The following is an 18,111-nucleotide window of genomic DNA, read 5'->3' as shown; positions in this document are numbered from 1 at the left end:
TGAGCGGCGTCCTGTACTGTCCCGACTGCCCATTGTCATTTGCCATCTGCCATTATCATTATGGACATACAGTTGGGGTCAAAATAATAGTGGTCTTCTAGCTTGTGCAAATAGCAATCAAAAATATTTTGTAAACAATTTTGAAAAAAAAAAAAAACAAAAAAAATCCCCATATATGTTATGTATTATAGGTATATTCTTGAAAAATTAAAAAAAATAAATTATAAAAACAATGGATTAATTATTGACTGCATAAAACAAATCCTTTATCCTTTCAGATATATTGTTACTTTTTTTTTAAATAATTATAAAATAATTTACTACAGTATATTGAAAAATGCATTTTAAGGCTGAATAAACAGATTTTTTAATCATTCAAAAACTATAACTTTATTGAAAAATTTAAACCTAATTTTAAACTTTTGGGTATGAAACATTTTTCAACAAGACGTTTATCAAGTTAATACCACGAAAGTATTATAATAAAACGTATGTGTTTTAAAAGTAGTTTATTTTTAAGACACACTTATTAAAAATGTTTTAATATCGTGTGTAGTTTATTTTGAAGACACATTTATTAAAACTCAACTTTCAGTTTTTTTTGGGTATATGCCTTATTACTACCACTACCATTATTTTGACCGCAGCTGTTCTCATCATCGTTGTCGTTCGGGGCAGCAATTTACCAACTTCCGGGAATCCCTCTGGCCACTGCAGTGTGCAAAAAGTGTTTCTCATTAAAAAGTTGTTTCACAATTTTATTATCCGGTCGCTGCCGCCGCGGTAGTGCAGTGGCAGTGGTAGTGGTAGTAGAAGTGGAAGTCATGCTCATCTTCGTCCTTCAGGTGCTGGCTCATTGTCACGAGCTAAGCTTTTAACCGGGGTGACAATGTCAATAAAGCAAACTTCGCACCCGACCAAAAGCCCTGTGGCACGCGGCACGAGTCACCCCCTCATAAAATTATTTTTAAATTACTTGTAAAAATAACAGCAGCAACAGCAGCAGCAGGAAAAAGTTCAAATAAAAGTGGGTATACATATATAAAAATAACAGCGAAAAACAAAACAAAAGCGCTTACGATGCTCAGGGGAAAACCGGAATTATCGTTGCATAGTTTGGCGAAAACAATTTTCACAGAAATTAAGCTTTCTGAAGTTTTTCTCCAGCAACTAAAAGAGTGGGATTTCGTGACCCACTCACCTCATGCATATTTGAGCGTTTCATTAGCAGAATCCCAAATGTGCAATGGCTTTGGTTCCTAAGGTGAAGCTGAGGTGTCCTCAACAAAATTCTGGTACGAGGGAAATGCGAAAAACGGGAGACATTAGATAAATGCGGGTTTGATTAAAAGTGACCTGTTTGGGTAATACCAAATAGTTATTGTTGTACTTTATATACATTTTTATCACGAGTAGAAAATATTATTTGGATTAGCAGTATTTTTATACCCATGCAGAACGTTTAGTAATTTCAGTAGAAGTTTGCAACGAAGGAAAGGGAGTTTGCCAACAATATAAAGTATATATATATTCTAGAAGAGTCGTTCTAGCCATGTCCGTCCGTCCGTTTGTCCGTCCGTTCGTTGGCTTCTACCCACACTTGTCTGTCAGCTTTGAAGCTATCTGCATGAAACAACGACCTTCTATAACATATAATTATAAATCCCATCGAAATAACCCGAAGAAAAAAACAAAAAAAAATCATCATTGCTAGTAAGTGTTTTTAGCAATCGAAATTTAGTTTAATTTTTATAATGGCTGCAAGGGAATATTAATTTCGACTGGCCGAAGTGTGCTTGTGTTTCTTGTTAATATCTAACTCTGAGCTTATTCATTTGTTGGCAATCGATTAGCAACAACTGACACACATGTAAAGGGTAAATAATGATAAAAAACGAATAAAGTTTTTGAAGTGGGTAAACTCAATTCCAAGGAAACGAAAACTATATAAGTCAATCGAAAAAGTAAACAATGACAAAACCAAATAAAGATTATGGCTTTAATTCCGAAGCAAAGATTGTGGCGTTAATACCATAGAAAAATTAATATTTTTAAAAACAAGGTGTTTGGGGTTTTACTATCTTATAATCGATAGAAAGTAAACAATGATAAAAAATAAATAAATTATGATGGTGATTAATCCAAAACAAAAGAGTATATTTGCGAAACAACATCCTCAATTCTAACATTTCTTAAGATTCTAGTTTCTTAGTTAGACATAATAGTATATTAGTAATATCTTCTGTTTTCTGTCATCAATAGATCCGTTAAACTCTGACAAAATTAAATTTTAGTTAATGAAAAAATGTTTTTTCCCTTTTTTGTGACCAGCTCTATCAGTTTTACAGCCACCTACACTTTTCCGTAAAGGGGTTTTTACAACCCCCAACGTAATCGAACGTAATTCATTTATAATCAAATTTTTCCATTGGATTGGGCCCACTAAATTCGGTTGTTTGATAAAGCCAAAGCCTGTAACGCTGGCGGTCATAGAAACGCTGGTGGCCTGAAGGCGGTTATTATCATCGCAGTCGCAGCCACTCTGGCAGTGATTAGATTGCGTTTACCAGGTGCCGGGCATTGGCATGGGCATGGGCACGGGAATGGGAATGGGAATCTCTTTACGAAGTTGCCTCAGTACGCTTTCGAGCAGCATAATGTCAACAAGAGGTGCCTTTGCCCGCTTTGCAGTTTTGGTAACAGCGGCGGTCTTTGCACTGCTCCTCCTTTTGGGGGCATTACAGCGCACGGATGACCTGAAGCCCACCACTGCCTTGGGTAAATATGGAGGCAGTAGTGAAGTAGTGATGAGTGCAGGAGGAAAGGTAACCCCGCCACCTGTTCATCATTTGGAGGAGCCCATGAAAGAGGAGCTGGTGCGTCAGTTGGAGCAGGAATTGCCCGAGGTGAACTATGGTTTCTGGTACCATTGGGCCAAGCCCATGGGCTACAAGGCGAACAAAACATGTGCTCCATATCCCGATCCACTGGACTTGCAGCTGCACAACATTTACTGGCAAAGTTTTGTGAACTCGAATGTGACCTTTCGTTTGTATGCTGCCTATTTGGACAAGAGAAAACCGCTGAAATTGCCCACGGTTAGGATTTTGGCCACTGCCAATCAGATTGGCGACGCATTTCCGCCTACCCATTGCCAATTGTGGTTCGAGGGCTATCGAGAGCCTGTCTTCGTGGACGTTTCCGAATATCTCACTGTGTGGGTGAAGGCGTGGGGTTTTAAACGCAATCTAAACTACCCGCACTTGTTGAGTTGCCCCGTGCCCAGGCACCCGGCGGCGATGAATTCAATGCCGAAAACAGTTTCGTTGGTTGTCAAACGTTGCGATAGGGCCAGTAACTCCCTGAGGGTTAACCATGCAGAGCCACCTTTGACCTCTCAGAATGCCACACACACACCCAAGGATCAAAATGCAACCCTGAACTTTGGAGTCTGCGTCAAGGGTTTCGACTTTCCCTATTTGGATCTATCTGAACGATTGATCGAGTGGTTCGAGTTGCAGAGATTATTGGGTGCCTCGAGGATATATGCCTATATGTACGATGTGCATCCGGCGGTTCAGCGCGTTCTGGACTATTACCAGCGGACGGGATTCCTGGAGCTGCGACCTTTGACCCTGGCCAACGGAATGCCCCGGCTGAGGCACTACCAACACATGTTGCTGCAACAGCGAAAGCTGGAGAAGCGGCTCAACGAGCTGATACCCTACAATGATTGCTTCTACAGAAACCTGGATCGTCACGATTATCTGGTTAACGTGGACGTGGATGAGGTGATAATGCCCAAGGGTGAGAATCGCAATTGGCATCAGTTGGTGCAAAAGGCGCATGCCATGGAGACTGAGAAGGGCGGCACATGTGCCGGTCGCTTTCCCGCACTGTGCTTCAGAAACTCCTACTTCACCAAAGTGGTGGCCGAGTTGAGCAATCACGAGGAGCAGGCCACTGCCGGCGAGCTGTTTGTGCTGCAGCATACGCAGCGATTTAAGAACTACTCCCTGCCCGGCAGAGCCACCAAGTGTTTCCACAATTCGCGACTTTCGTTGACACTACACAATCACTTTACGCTTAAGTGGCTACCCGGTGGCTGTAATCCGCGCACCCTCGAAATTTCGGTGGCCCAAATGCAGCACTATCGCGAACCGGATGGGAAATATAACCTAACCGATCTGGTGGAGGATCGAACTGTGTGGAAGTTTGCCGGGGAACTGCGCGCCGCTGTGGAGTATGTGTGGCTCCATCTGGACGATGTGCTGCTGGCCCAGTTTAGCGATCCCGAGGAGCAGCAGCAGTTGGAGGACTCGCTCGACCAGGACGGCGAAGAGCTGGAGCGGGAGCAACAGCCGCTCCAGCAAGTCGTCCAGGTTCCAGCGTTGCCCGTACGTTAGTTTTAGTTTTGGTGATAGTATTTATTTGTGTTCGGTACTTGATGGTTTCTGGGCTGCAACGTCCTTTCCTTAATATGTTTGTCCGTCTGATAATAAGTTTTTCAGCTGGGGGTATATGGTAACATAGGTAGGCTATGTGATGCTGATCACTCCAAGTCAAACCCACAACAATTACGTTGAGCTTTATTGTTACATCGCCAATCCAAATGAAGTTTGCTTTTAATATTTTTTCCAAACCAAAAACATTTCAAGTGTGATAAGTGTGTACTTTTTATTGTTTAATTGTGTTGATAAAGGCACTGTCATGTGACAATTTTGATACTGAACTGATCTATAGTTTGTTTGTCCGTCTGATTTGAACATTTGTATATGCACATTTTCAGGAAAGTGTTCAATTTTCATTCATTCATATATATCTAAAAACAACCATAAACAATAAGATATTTTCGGAAAAGTTTACGCTCTATCAACCCCACACTCAGATGCCTACCTATTCATTTTAATTAGAATATTGACTCACGAAACCAAAGGAGTATTGGGCATTTGATAGTCGAAAAACCGACTATATACATTTTTTTTTGTTTATTTATTATTTGTGACAAATATACTCAGTATGTTTAAAAGTGAGCAGAGCTGTGTTTGTCACTTAAAGCCTGCAAATGCAAAAAAAAAAAAAAAAAAAAAAAAAAAACTTATCCATCCATCGTACTTCAGAAGTTCAGAGAGTAGTTTTTCTCAGCTGCAGTGATAAGCATGGAATTTGCAGTGATTGATTGTTCTCGGACTTCAAAAAATCTTATCTACGGGGGAAGTGGAATCGAATCGTCACATCTGCGTCACTCCGCGAATCTTTCGAAAGTTTCATGGGTGTACACCATCTCATTAACTCCGAACACAGTTCATTAAGGCAGGTAAAACAATATGGACAAAGTCACAGAGCGGAAATTGGATTCCAGTGTGGGTTATTCCCGGGACCTGGAAACAGCACTGCCTAAGTTTGTATATAAAATTAAGGTCAATTCTATGGCACGCATAAAATTGATTGATAAGCGGATAATAGTGAAATAATAAAGTCAAATTATTATCTAATTGCAACGTAACATTCCAATATTCATCGATTATTTTACAATTTTAATTAAGAACTCTACAATCAGAGTATCCATGCACCCAGAGCTCTTTCTTCGGTTATATAGAGTATATTGATTTCTGTCATATATGTATGTAGCCCTCTCACAGTCGAAGCTAATCAAAAAAAAATTGCCCATAGCTGACGTACGAATTCGGTATATCAGATATCAGCTTTGCAGATACGAATACGCGAATATGATAGTCACGGAAGAACCTGTGAAAAATATTCCAGATACAGTGGCCGTAGAATTGCCCAATTTCGTCAAGTAAACCCAGTCATTACTCATGATAAGCCTTTCGTTTATGTTGCTGTTTATACTGTTGCTCTGCAAGCTTATCAAGCTCTGATATCTGAGTTTGGTTTTAGTGGTTTTATTAGTGGGTGAGAATGAGAACTGTTCTGACTTCAACCCACTACCCACTTCACAGGGAGCAAAATGGCTTATCTAGTTCAAATATATTACTATCAAAGAGATATCGTAATTTTTATGTTTTGTTTTGTAGTTCTAATTATAAAATTATTATTTTTTTTTTTTTAAATTTAACATGTTTTATTTTTTTAATGATTTAAAAACCCGGAAATTATAAAACTTTTATTTTGAGTCAGGAAAATTATGTCAGACGAATCCAGATTTAAAAATTAATAAAAGGTTGCTTCGAAATAAACCAGTTGGATCGATGAATATCAATTTATCAACACTAAAGTTCCTTATTGATAATCAAATTCAATTAAAAATTAACGGAATACTAAATTTGCAATTTTAAATTTCTCCAGTGTGCATTTTTCGGATATATTGAAAGTTAGCCCAAGAGTATGCCACGATCTGTGGCTCGAGGCTTACGTTCGTATAAAAAAGGGGGCAAGGGTAGAGTTTTACTCCTATCTGCTTGACATTCATCGATCAAAGTCTTGGGCAAATATATTGAGTCAATATACTGAGTCATTTTTGTTGTTATAAATGCGTACTATGACTTCCCGATACAATTTTTAAGACAATAAATATATATGTACAAACATATGTAGGATTATCATACGTAGACTTTGCTTCAATAAGTTATTTATATACCAGATAAAAATATATATCTTTAGATTAAGATCGATAAAAAATATAATTTTGTATGTAATGTGTTATCTTACATTTTTTGAGTCGACAACGAAGCAAAAGAATTCCCTAGAAAAAAGGTTAATCAGCATCAAAAAAGAACCGAGACATTACATTTTCCACATTTTTTTTTTACGACTTCCTCGACTTTTAAACAAAACCCCATATAATACATCATATTTATAACCCTCCAATTCCGACTGGACAACCTTTGTTCTGGTTGGGCCTTGGACATTTCATTCGTCGTAGTATTTCTCATTTATTATAAGCAATTCCTTAGGACACATTAAATTTTATGGTACCGATACTCAATACTCACTCTACTACACACACAAACAAACAAAAAAAAAAACATCGTTATCGCTATCATCGAAAAAAAAAGAAACCTAAAGAGTTTTTTGGCGTTCAGGGGCGCATCAGGAGCATAGTGGCGCCCAAAAGAGGGCCAGCAATGGAATATGCGAGTCCGGTGGCAGTATTGTTTGATTTTAGGGTTGCGTCCATCAGGATCGGTTTCTCGTTGGCATGGGCCTGCATCCAAGCCTGGCAGTCGGTTTCGTTCTTCACGAACCGGAAGATAGACTGGACGATATTGGCTGGAGTGATCTCGGAACAGCGCTCCAAATGATGGAGGACACACACCTCGAAGCGCTGCAAGTCCACACAGTGGGTGGGCGAGAATAGTAGCTCCGGGCTGCTCATAAGACTGGGAACTTGTCCGTCCTTGGGAATATACTGATGGAATGATTGATTCAGGCAATTGTTAATGGCCTCCTTGTTGGCGTCCAGGCATTCAGGTCCCTGTTCGGCAACGAAGAGGGCAATCTGATCGCCACCGCGGTCACAAGCGAATCCCAGGAGGGCACCGCCGATTCTGGTGATCGTCTCCTGGTGACGCTTCTCTTCGGCGGTCAAACAATGCTGGGCCTTCTCGTTGAACTCCTTGACGCAGGCCTCCGCCTCCGGGGCCTTCAGGCAGTACTTATGGAACACGGAGTCCAGCTCGCCCTGCGGCCTCGCCAGGTCCATCTCCTCCTGCAGAGCGGTCAGATTGGCCACCCCGCTGATGCAGGCGCTCATCTTGGCCGCCGCCTTCTCGATCTCGTCGTAGAAGGTTGCGTTGTCCGCTCCATTCACCTTCTTGCACTTCTCGCGGTACATTCGCTTGATGTCATCTATAAAAAGAGAACGATATAGGCATATTAGTGAATTTATGATAATACAACTTGCTTACTCTTGTGAGAAAATCCTGGCTAGCCCTGCTTAAAAATCACCGCAGTTTGCAAGAACTTAGTTCATTATTGTTGGCTAAATATAATGAAAAAGCTGACAGAATAGCGAATCCCTTTGTAACTATGAAGATTTAAGTTTTGTTCTCGGATAAAAACAGATGTATATGCTGTTTGAAAGAGACAATTTCCTCAGTATCAGTACTAAAAATGCAGGAAATGTAATATTTTAAAACGACATGAGATTTATTACACCAGTTCTAGTGAACGGTTATGAAATAAAAGCCATACTTTTGACATTATTGCTCCGATCGACCAAAATTTGAATTTAGAGACAAACATTATTATAAACAATTACAAATGTATTTTTTATTTGAACGAGGCAATATGCAGACAAACGGAAATTAATAATATTGTTATTTAGTTGAAAGCTATCTTAAATGTTCGCCTAAAAAAGGGTGTAAATATAACCAGTTGCCGGTTATGTCACTCTCACTTCCCCAAAAACTCACCAACACTGACGTTTGTGTTGCGGTACTCCGGCGGTAAAAACTGAGCCGAGAGACCACCCAGCTGGCTGGGATCCAATTTGGCGGCGGTGGTCGCCGGTGTGGCCTTGACCTCCAGGAGCAGGGCACCCAGAGCGGCCAGCAGGCAGATGGCCAGCATCGCGTACTTGTTCATAATGCTGCTGTTGGTTTCTGTGTCTGTGGCTGGTGTTCGTCCAACCCGATCCGATCCGTCTGTAGATCCGTCTGTGGTTGCGCGGTGCTCGCGAGTGAATGAAAGCGACTTCTCCCGGTCACAAAGCTCCAGAGCAGAGCAAACCGAAGCCAAGCGTCGATGACGCCACACAGTGGGTCGAAAGCTATTGACGGTTGACTAAAAACCAGAACAGTTCGGAGTCACCCCATCACTGGCAAAAAAAACCTAGTTAGTCCAGGCACTTCATACTCAATTTAAATATTTGTCGATTTTAAAAAAATTGTCAACTTAATTATAATGCATATAAAACTAATAGGATCCATTTTATATCTAAATGTTTTCACATGATTCACTTATTTTAATTTTAAATGATGCCATTAAATGTGGATTGTATTTAATATTGTGATTTTTATATTATATTTAAGTTAATTATACAATTTTTTTGCACTGTTCCCTTTTTTTATCTGTAATCTTTTTGGAAATGTCTTATCGACTATCTTATCTTTAGCAAACTAAGAATGCTTTTTGTTAAGCGAATGAGCAAATAATTTCTTGGATTGTGGGCTGATTAATAAATCTATATATACAAATGAATAATTTGCATTAGTCAACGTTACTCTCCTAATATCAAGCTCTTTATTTTCAATATTATTCGGGCTTACAATAAATACTTATTTAATAATAATAAAAGAGTCAGTTTCAATCTTTCTTTAAATAGTATGTATATTTATAAATATAATTATTAAAGTAAGTTGTAACTTTAGAGTGGTATTCAAGCAATTCTTTGTGACTCCAAATGTTAATTTTTATCTCTCTGTTTTATTACTTTTAATGAGTTGTTTTGTATATTTTAATAAATTTTTTTTTAAGAAAGTGAAATATTGTTTTTTAGTGATATTGGCCCACAGTGTTTTTTTTCTGGCTTTGTTCAACCAAACAACGCCAATGACATCATTCGCTCTTCAACCACTTATCTGTGAGAGAGCGAGAGAGCGCGAGAGTGAGAGAATTTGGATCAATATTCGCAGAGAAACGGGGAGTGTTGGCACAAAAAAAAGTATTTTCCTGCGTCTGCTGTTTCTTTTACCGGCAACAACAATTCGCAGAAAAACGTGGATGATTCACCAGCAGACGGCTAGTCGAACCCTCTCCAGTACCCATTATTACCCATTGCCGTAAAGTTAAGGTCGAAACGAGAATTACAAATGTGCCAAAATTTCCTGCCTCGATACTAGAACGCTTAATGTGTGTCCTCATATATAGTAGGTAGATAGCTTATCAACATATGGCTACTATTTATGTGCCTGCTATCTCAATTGTCGGCGTTCTTTGTTTCTTTTTTCGATTTTACCCCCTGTTTGTATAAAATGGGGTATATTGTTTGTCGCATTCTGCAGAAAAAAGTTCTCTAACTCTGCAAATACCAACAAAAAGAAAGATAATTTAGTTCTTATTATTGCGTCTTAAAAAAAAAGTATAAAAGTATTAGTATTAATTTAATAATAAGTATAAATTTAACATCTATAAGTTTTGGTCTAAAACTGTAGTCGAACCCTTATGTTTATGTCTTTTTTTTATACTTTCGTGGTATACCCAATAATTTAAAATTCAAGTAACAATAGTTTAGTTTCTATGACAATTTTTTTATGGGTAGTATTGCTTGAGTAGAAATATTATATCGAATGTTATGTAACTTTGAGGAAAAATTTTATGAGTTAATTACCAACCCATTTGCATACAATATTTATATTACATTAGTCTTCCTTTTTTTTTAAATTTATTAATAAAAATTATTAAGAAAACCTGACTTCCTAGGTATCGGACAGTTGTAATTTCAATATGTTTGCGTTTGCAGTTGAGTCAACAATCTGTCACTGCACAGTAACAAAACAAGTCCCAGTCAGACGATTGAAAATTAAGAACAAAGCTTCGATGATCGGGAGACTTGAGACTAAGCTTAGCAGTTCCTCGATCGATTGCAAATGTGCATGGCACGACAATTCAGGTGTCTCTTTGTTTACGTCTCTCTTCTTTATTGTTTAAGCAATGGATTTCTTAATAATAATAATATTTCCACACTGAGTGCATGAGTATGATATGGACTTGTGTCGAAACCCCCACACTGATAAAAAAGTGGAAAAGGAAAAATAAATATCTTACTTCAATAGTAATCAAAATTGTATGATAAATATTAAATACAATGCATATTAAATCGCATGATTTAATATTAAAATATTTTAATTAACGTGGAGAACATTATACTGAACATAATATCTGCATTTTATTTAAGTTAAATATGGTTTGAGTTTCAATTAAATTTTCTTATTTAAATAAAAAATGTTGATAATTTCATATTTAAAATAACTAAAAATATTTAAGTTGAGAACAGAATATTTAGATTTACTAGTTTTTTTTTTTAACAGTGCCGTGCAGTGTACAACGATTCTGTGTTATGAAAGATGCTCTTGGTCTCGACTTTGGGACTAAACTAATTTTAATTACTCACTTGCTTCAATGCTGGTGTGGGGCAATTCGACTTAAACTATCGTAGCGCGTACATGAAACCGGTTCACATAACGATTCCCACCGAACAAAGTGGGCAAAGTTCAGCAAACTGCGACGTAACACTACCGATAAGCTCTTAGCGATCCCGACCATGAATGAAATACACGTTCGGTTATTGTTTTTTGAGTATATAACAAAAACGAGGGACTTGTGTTCGTACTCACCACTGCACTACAAACTAATTTTTAAAACTAGAACTCATTTTGTTTTCCACATACTTAGTATGGGTTTTAACTTCTTTAAAGATGGTTAAATGACGAACTGATAAGAAGAAACAGAAATTATCAACTGAAAAGACCTTAAAGTATGCCAAGATATCTAACTTTGTATAAATAAAAGTAACTTATAAAAATACTGTATACTTCTGAGAGCTTTTTGCCAAATGTAAAGAAAGGGTTAAAAAACTACACTGATTAAAAGTCAAGTAAAAATATCTTACTATTGAGTTCAAATTTTATATAGAACATATAAATTAAATATTAAGCAATTATATTAAATACCATGCATATTAAAATGAATGATTAAATATTAATATATTTTAATTTATGTGCAAATATTAGACTTAAATTTACGGTTTAAATTTTTATTAAATTTTCAAATATAAAAATAAATTCCGAAAATAGTCCGATGAAAAGTTTTAATTTTTTTTATTAAATTCATTTTTAAAATAGCTTAAAATCGCAATGAATGAAAACCGATAAATGTTTAATTAACAGAAAAACATGGTTATGAAGATATTGGGATATCAGACATTAATGAGTCATGAAAAAAGGAAGTTTTAAAAAAGAGTGATTGATTTAAATGGAAAACCTGTAAGTGGATCGAATGCGCAAAAGAGGATAGAGCTGTAATGATGGACAATCATAATCATTGGGGCTGGCATTACTGGCATTTCAATATTCCGCATACGCCGAGTTGGCGGATGAGCTCCTTATAAAGCCAAACAAATGAGCTGACCCCTCCTCTTTCATTTCTCCTCTCTGGGAGCTTTGTTCCTTTACCAATCCGGTTAGCAATTTGTGGCAACTGCACACACACACTCTTCCAGACTTCCACCCACGCAAATGAACGCTAGTGAATGGATCTGCAGCTGCTCCGCCCAGTTTTCCCTTCCTTTCTTTCCGACTGCCTTAATCAGACATCGTCAAGGACTCGCTGGGGGAAAGGAGAGCGGAGAGCTTGCTGTTTGCCTTGCTGGCTGCTTTATGAGCTTAGTCCGTGTGCTTTACTACCCAATTAAGCTAGGAAATACATTTAGCAAACTAATGAATTATAAACACACACACACACGCACGAACTGCTTGCACACGGACGAGAGGAAAACGCCGGGGAAAATCTGGAAAGCGTAGGGAACAGAGCTTCGTTCGACCTCCTGATGTCCCTATCCCGAATCTAGGATCCATTGATCTTTTATTTCAAATAATAAACCCTATTTCAAGCATTTAAACTACTTTACACTTTAAGGAATATTGAGCAAATTCAAATCGTTTTTGAATCACTTTAATGATAATGAGAATCGGAGCATCCCTAGCAAAGGGTTAGGAATTCCATTTACCAATGCATAGCTTTCCTTGTTGCCAACTAGTTAAATATTCCAGATTCCATACGGCACCAGTTAACTTTCCTCTTCGTTAGCTGCTGCTGCTGCCCCCAAAGTTGTGCCTTTTTCTCCGGAATCAAACATGCCACCACGCCATAGCCATAGCCATAGCCATAGCCATAGCTATGCTGTGCTGTGCTTGCAGCGCTGCTTGCTGTATCCTTTTAAATGAAATTAAGCTAATTTGGGAAACAGGCAGCGCGTCATCGTCGTCCTGGCCGAAATGGGGAATGGATATGGATACGGTGGAAATACGGCAACGGAACTTGTTCTCGCCGTGGAGTTTAATTCAATGCAGAAGAGGGAGGCCAACAAACACATGGGCACAAGCTCATGCATATGCAAGCCCTCTCACCCTCATCCATGGAAACAGAAAGAAATACTATGAAAAAATTATAAAAAGAATAATTATTTTCCAAAACAGTATTATAGCAATTAAAATAGTATTCATGTATTTTTTTTTTTTTTTTTTTTTTTTTTTGGGCGTTTGTATAGTATTATAATTTAAATAGTAGAAAAAGAAGCACTATTCTGAATTTTAGATTACCTATTTAAATAGGCAATCGTCGAATCTTTTTAAAAGTTTAGTAGTCCATTCGTCGTGAGTTTGATTGATTTTTGTTTTTTTTCTCTGTGTGCATGTGTGCAAATCACAGTTGTGTGTGTGAGCCATTTGCAACACATGCTGTTCACGTCTGCGATTCCCCTTACTTTTGGCTACTATTCTACCACCTGTCCGCCGTCTGTCCGTTTGGTCGGGTATTGTAATTTATTATCCTGCATGGCAAAAAGGATTTTCATCAATTAATCATGCTGATGATGCTTCTGCAGCTAGACAACGCTAACGCACAGATTCTGTCCGTTGTTGTTGTTGTTGTTGTTGTTGTCGCTGTTCGTGTCCGTCCACTGTCCGTTAGTTAGAATAAGAGCCAAAGTCCTCCCAAACTGCAATTCTCCTTTGAACAAAAGATTGAGGCCTGAATTATGGGCCACAAAACTGATAAATTAGTGCGAAATAAGTGGGCTAGGGTCAAGGTGGAAGGTGGAAGGCTGGCTGGCGGCGTCCTGGTCAAGAGGAGTCATCAAGGGACCCTTTCAGTCTGGTGAACTCGACTTTAAGGTCTGCACTTGAGGCACATAAATAGATTAATCAACATAAAATACAGCTTTGGTGCGCCTGGCACTAAATGCCTAATTCAATGTATTGAGTTTGAGTTGAAAACAAAACTAAATGTCTTCTAAGCCTATAAGTTATGTTAATTATTGGTTTCTATTTGTGTGTTTGTACTCCAAAATATCTTGTTATAGCTGAAATGCTTTTTATTTATTGTGTTTTTGACAAGTGAAATGAGCTTAGTTTTGATTTATTTTAAAATTCAACTCAATTTAAATAAGTCGCTTTGAGAATATGATTCTTCATAAAAAAAAACAAATATCAAATAAAAAATTGTATTAATTATGTCATTACAAGACAACTTATGGCACCACAAAAGTTTTGTTTTGATTTATCAAACTCAAGCTGACTTAAATAAGTCGTCATGTGACTTTGGTGCTTCATAAAAGGTACCTCTGCTTGAACTGATTATTCAAGATCTTAAAGCGGTTGGCCCACTCCCCACCGCAGGTGGCCTTGGCCTTACTGACTCGTTGCCAAAGCCCTGCGTGTGTGGTGTCCTTTCCTCCCGGATCGCATGTGCCATCCTGTCTGGGGTACCGTGATTTATGGAGTACGAGGCTAGCCAGTCAATGCACTCTGTGTGTGCAGGCATTTTAATTCGATGCCCGAGTAAATCTGCTTAAAGCACATGAATGGCCTTTTCATGGACGTTGTTTTCATCAATTATTCAAAGCCGGACTCTGCTCTAAGTAAAACCAAATTGATGCCTGACGGTCAAGTAACAACAGCCCAGCACCACACAGTAAAAACAAAGTCCGAGTCCATTTTTCGTATGGTTTATTATGCAAAATTTAATTTTAATAAACAAATAGGGCAAATGAAGGTGCAGCCAGGTCAGTTGGACCAACTGCAGTCGTTTGGCATTGCCTTTCAGGTCGAATGATTGATTGATTGATTGATTGACTCGACTGACTGACTGACGCACTGCAATTTTTGCTTTTCGATGTGGGTGGACCATAGCCTGCAGGACTATTTCTGCCTTGGCCCTGTTAAATTGTCTTATTATTTCCATTTACAGTTTTCAATTAGTGCAGTTAGATTGAGCAGAGCCCTTGTTTTCCAAAGAGCCTAATGCCATGCCACATGCATGTGGAGAGGTCAATGTTGGCATTCAAAGTAATTGAGATTTCTATATTGAGTAGTGTAAAGCTAGTGACAAGGGAGTTCTTGTTTTGACATTGAAGTAATAAAAGGAAAATTTATAACGTGTTTGCACAAATAGCTATTTGTTGTGGGAAAATAGTAACAGATTAGGTCAAAGTAATCTCTTAATCTCTGCAGTCGTCATTAACCACTTAGCAATTTTGAAAGGCGATTATTGCAAATGTAGAAAGTCTCAGAACGAAGACATTTAAAATGGATTTTAAAAGTACTTAAAGAAGTAATAAATGTTAAATTTATAACTTTTTTTTGAAGAAGAAGGAGAATATTACTTCAAAAAGTCTGCATAAACCACATAACATTTTTGAGAAGCTGGCACTTGTAGAGACCTTTTGTAACTATTATATTAAATCTGGTTTTTAAGTTCTTAAGAAGTTAACAATATAAAATGTGTGACATGTTTGCAGAAATAGCTATTTATTTTGTGAGAACAGTAGCATATCAGCTCAAAGTAATTGCTTGATCCTCAGAGTCTTAACATTTTTGAGAAGCGCATAGAGGGGTGCTTTTGTTTATGAAAATATGATATTAAAGAGGATTTTAATATCTCGCATCCAGCTGCTTAAGCTAACCCCTTGGCAGCTCTTTCCACGTGAAATAATTCAGCTCATTAAAGGCCACTCCAGTCATCTTCCCTTCTGAGTGGCTTGTTTTCAGTCAGCCACAGCATTTCTGATGCGGGGCGGCGGAGTTCCAGTTCGGGCCGGGTTAATTCGGGCCATAAATTTGCTGCTGTGTTGCTGGTTGTTGGTGGCTGGTTGCATGTTCCTGCGGCTCCTGGCTCCTTACTCTTTACGCCTTACTCCTTTCTACCAGGCCAACTAAGCCTCGCCTCGCTGATATAATGTGACACCAGCTGCTTAATGTTTTGGTTAAAAGCATTCTAAGTGAAATGCAACAGGGCGGAGACTCAAGCGCGTAGTTGTTGCAGTCGACTTTCACTAGCCGCAGGCAGTAAACAAAAGAAGAAGGAGCGGAGCTTCAAGGAGGAGTTCGTGGCTCAGGCTGGCAATTTGCTTAAGCGAGAGGTTGTGCCACATATGAGCCAAGAAACACAAGTTCTGGCCAAGACAGTGGGACATAAAGCCCATATATCTCACGAATGTCATGTTTATATTCTTCAAGTCGAAGTTATGGCTATTTTTATAATTGTTGGATATTTATATTATAAATAAGTTAATAAAGAATTTGGTGGTGTTCAAAACATTCAAGCGTTTTAATTATCGGTGCTCCTGATAACTTAAAAACTACTGCATTGATCGTTTTGATATTTGAAACACTATATTTGATAAATATTTTGATTTCTCAATAACAATTTAACGCTTTTTTTTTAAACTTTTTTCTATAAAATAAAGTAAAGTGGGCAAAGCAATTATTTATGTTATAACTGATATATTTTGATTTCAAATGATCCAGAACCTCTCTTTTTTTCATTTCTCTTTGAAAATAAAGCAGAATATTCTTTTAATGTCATATAATGTCAATGTGTCATTGGTTTTAAGAAATGAATTTAAATGTTTCATCAAAATTTGTTTTTTTCACGAATTAATAATTTTTCCATCATCAATTTCTTTTTATAAAAGCCTTAAATTTTCATTTATTTACAATTCAATTTTCTGAATTGTCGTTGTAAAAATTGACTCTACAAACGTGTAATTAATATCCGTGGGTTTGCCATTTTTAGACACTGTTGTAGACCGCAAAAGAAGTTTCGGCTGCCGCTTTTCTTTTGCCAGCGGCGGCTGTTGTGGCAACATCATCATCATTCATTTGCACCCAGGTGCGTTTTCGTGTGCACTCAGTACTTCGCCGTCACCCTGATTCTAAGTTTGGGTTTGGGCTTGGGTTTTTGGTTGCCGGTGTCTGTTGCACACCTTGCGGCAGGCAACCTTTCTGCGGCTCCTTGCAACGGTGCCACACACGTGAGTCGCCGTCGCCTCCTGCATGTTTGTTATTTGTTATTCTTAGAACTTGCGCCTTATTCCGCTCTGCTGGTTTTGTGTCTCTGTCTTGAGTTCTCCAGTTGCTGTCTCTGTATCTGTATCTGTTTTGGTTTCCGCCTCCTGTCGCCTGTTTTTGGGGCTTTGTCTGCGCGAAGTCTTATTTTAACGAAAAGCCGGGAGTTATTAACTTTAAAATTTTACACCATAAGAAATACATATTAAATATAAGAATAGTATATACATATAAATGTATAAATTTATCCGTCTGATCAGTACACATCCAAAAATTAAAAAAAAAAATTTGTTTGTTTTGCTTATTTTTAAGTCGATTATCAAGTGCACAAGGATGAGAGCATTAAAAGAAGGAAATCGACGAATTTCTTGTATGCTAACTTAAAACTTTAAGCGCGATTTTCTCGAAAAGCTAGTTTTGAATCGGTGACTAAAATAACATGAAAACTTTTGAGCCGATTTATATGAAATTTGGATGGTTCGATTCCTAAATCGTTGTTTTTTTGTTTCCAATGAAAAATTAAATTTTTATGTTTGGCCATTTTATAAAATATGCATATTTTTATAAATCCTTCAATTTAAGACAATATTATAGTTTTATTTCATTAAATATATTAAAATTTGTGGTTTTCTATTAATCAAATACTAAAACTTATGCTGTAAACATGTTTTAGATATTATATTTATCGTTTAAAACAGTTCAACATCATTCGTTGAAAAATATCTCTAAAATAGCTTTTTATTTTGCGCTGTAACTGGGGGTAACACCTTAAGTCGTCGGCTTAAATGAAAATTCATTTTTTAATTTGAAATATTCCTAACTCGATGTTCAACTGTATTGGCAAATAACTTCAGTTTACAATACTGTCTTATTTGTCTTGAAACAGTACTTTCGTAATACATACTTAACAAGTTTCCACCCGCAAGGTCACCGCACCAAGTCGACTCATAATGGAAACAGCTTTATTAAATATTTCGGCACCAGTTCAGAACAGGCGTCAAAGTCGCAGCGCAGTCGCAGCGCTGCCTGCAATACTTTTTGGAAATTTCTTTAGGTTTTGGACTCCGGTGGCTTTACGATT

General features: G+C 37.7%; 2 protein-coding genes across 2 annotated transcripts; one reads left to right on the top strand and one right to left on the bottom strand.

The window, feature by feature from the left end:
- The first annotated feature begins 2,638 nt into the window (after nt 1–2,638).
- LOC108138415 lies at nt 2,639–5,033 on the top strand. Its single transcript, XM_017260609.2, has one exon. It carries the CDS (start codon nt 2,658–2,660, stop codon nt 4,404–4,406), a length of 1,749 nt encoding a protein of 582 aa, XP_017116098.1. The 5' UTR covers nt 2,639–2,657; the 3' UTR covers nt 4,407–5,033.
- Nucleotides 5,034–6,876: 1,843 nt separating this feature from the next.
- On the bottom strand, nt 6,877–8,657 carry LOC108138416 (27 kDa hemolymph protein). The gene is made up of 2 exons (XM_017260610.2): nt 8,379–8,657; nt 6,877–7,812 (listed from the first exon to the last, which is right to left on the bottom strand). Exons 1-2 carry the CDS (start codon nt 8,548–8,550, stop codon nt 7,043–7,045), a joined length of 942 nt encoding a protein of 313 aa, XP_017116099.1. The 5' UTR covers nt 8,551–8,657; the 3' UTR covers nt 6,877–7,042.
- Between the last annotated feature and the right edge of the window lie 9,454 nt (nt 8,658–18,111).

This window comes from Drosophila elegans, unplaced genomic scaffold (assembly GCF_018152505.1).
Source record: "Drosophila elegans isolate 14027-0461.03 unplaced genomic scaffold, ASM1815250v1 contig_149, whole genome shotgun sequence".
In the NCBI taxonomy this organism is placed as follows: Eukaryota; Metazoa; Arthropoda; class Insecta; order Diptera; family Drosophilidae; genus Drosophila; species Drosophila elegans.
Note: the sequence above shows the minus strand (reverse complement) of the source record. Positions and strands in the feature narration are given on the sequence as shown.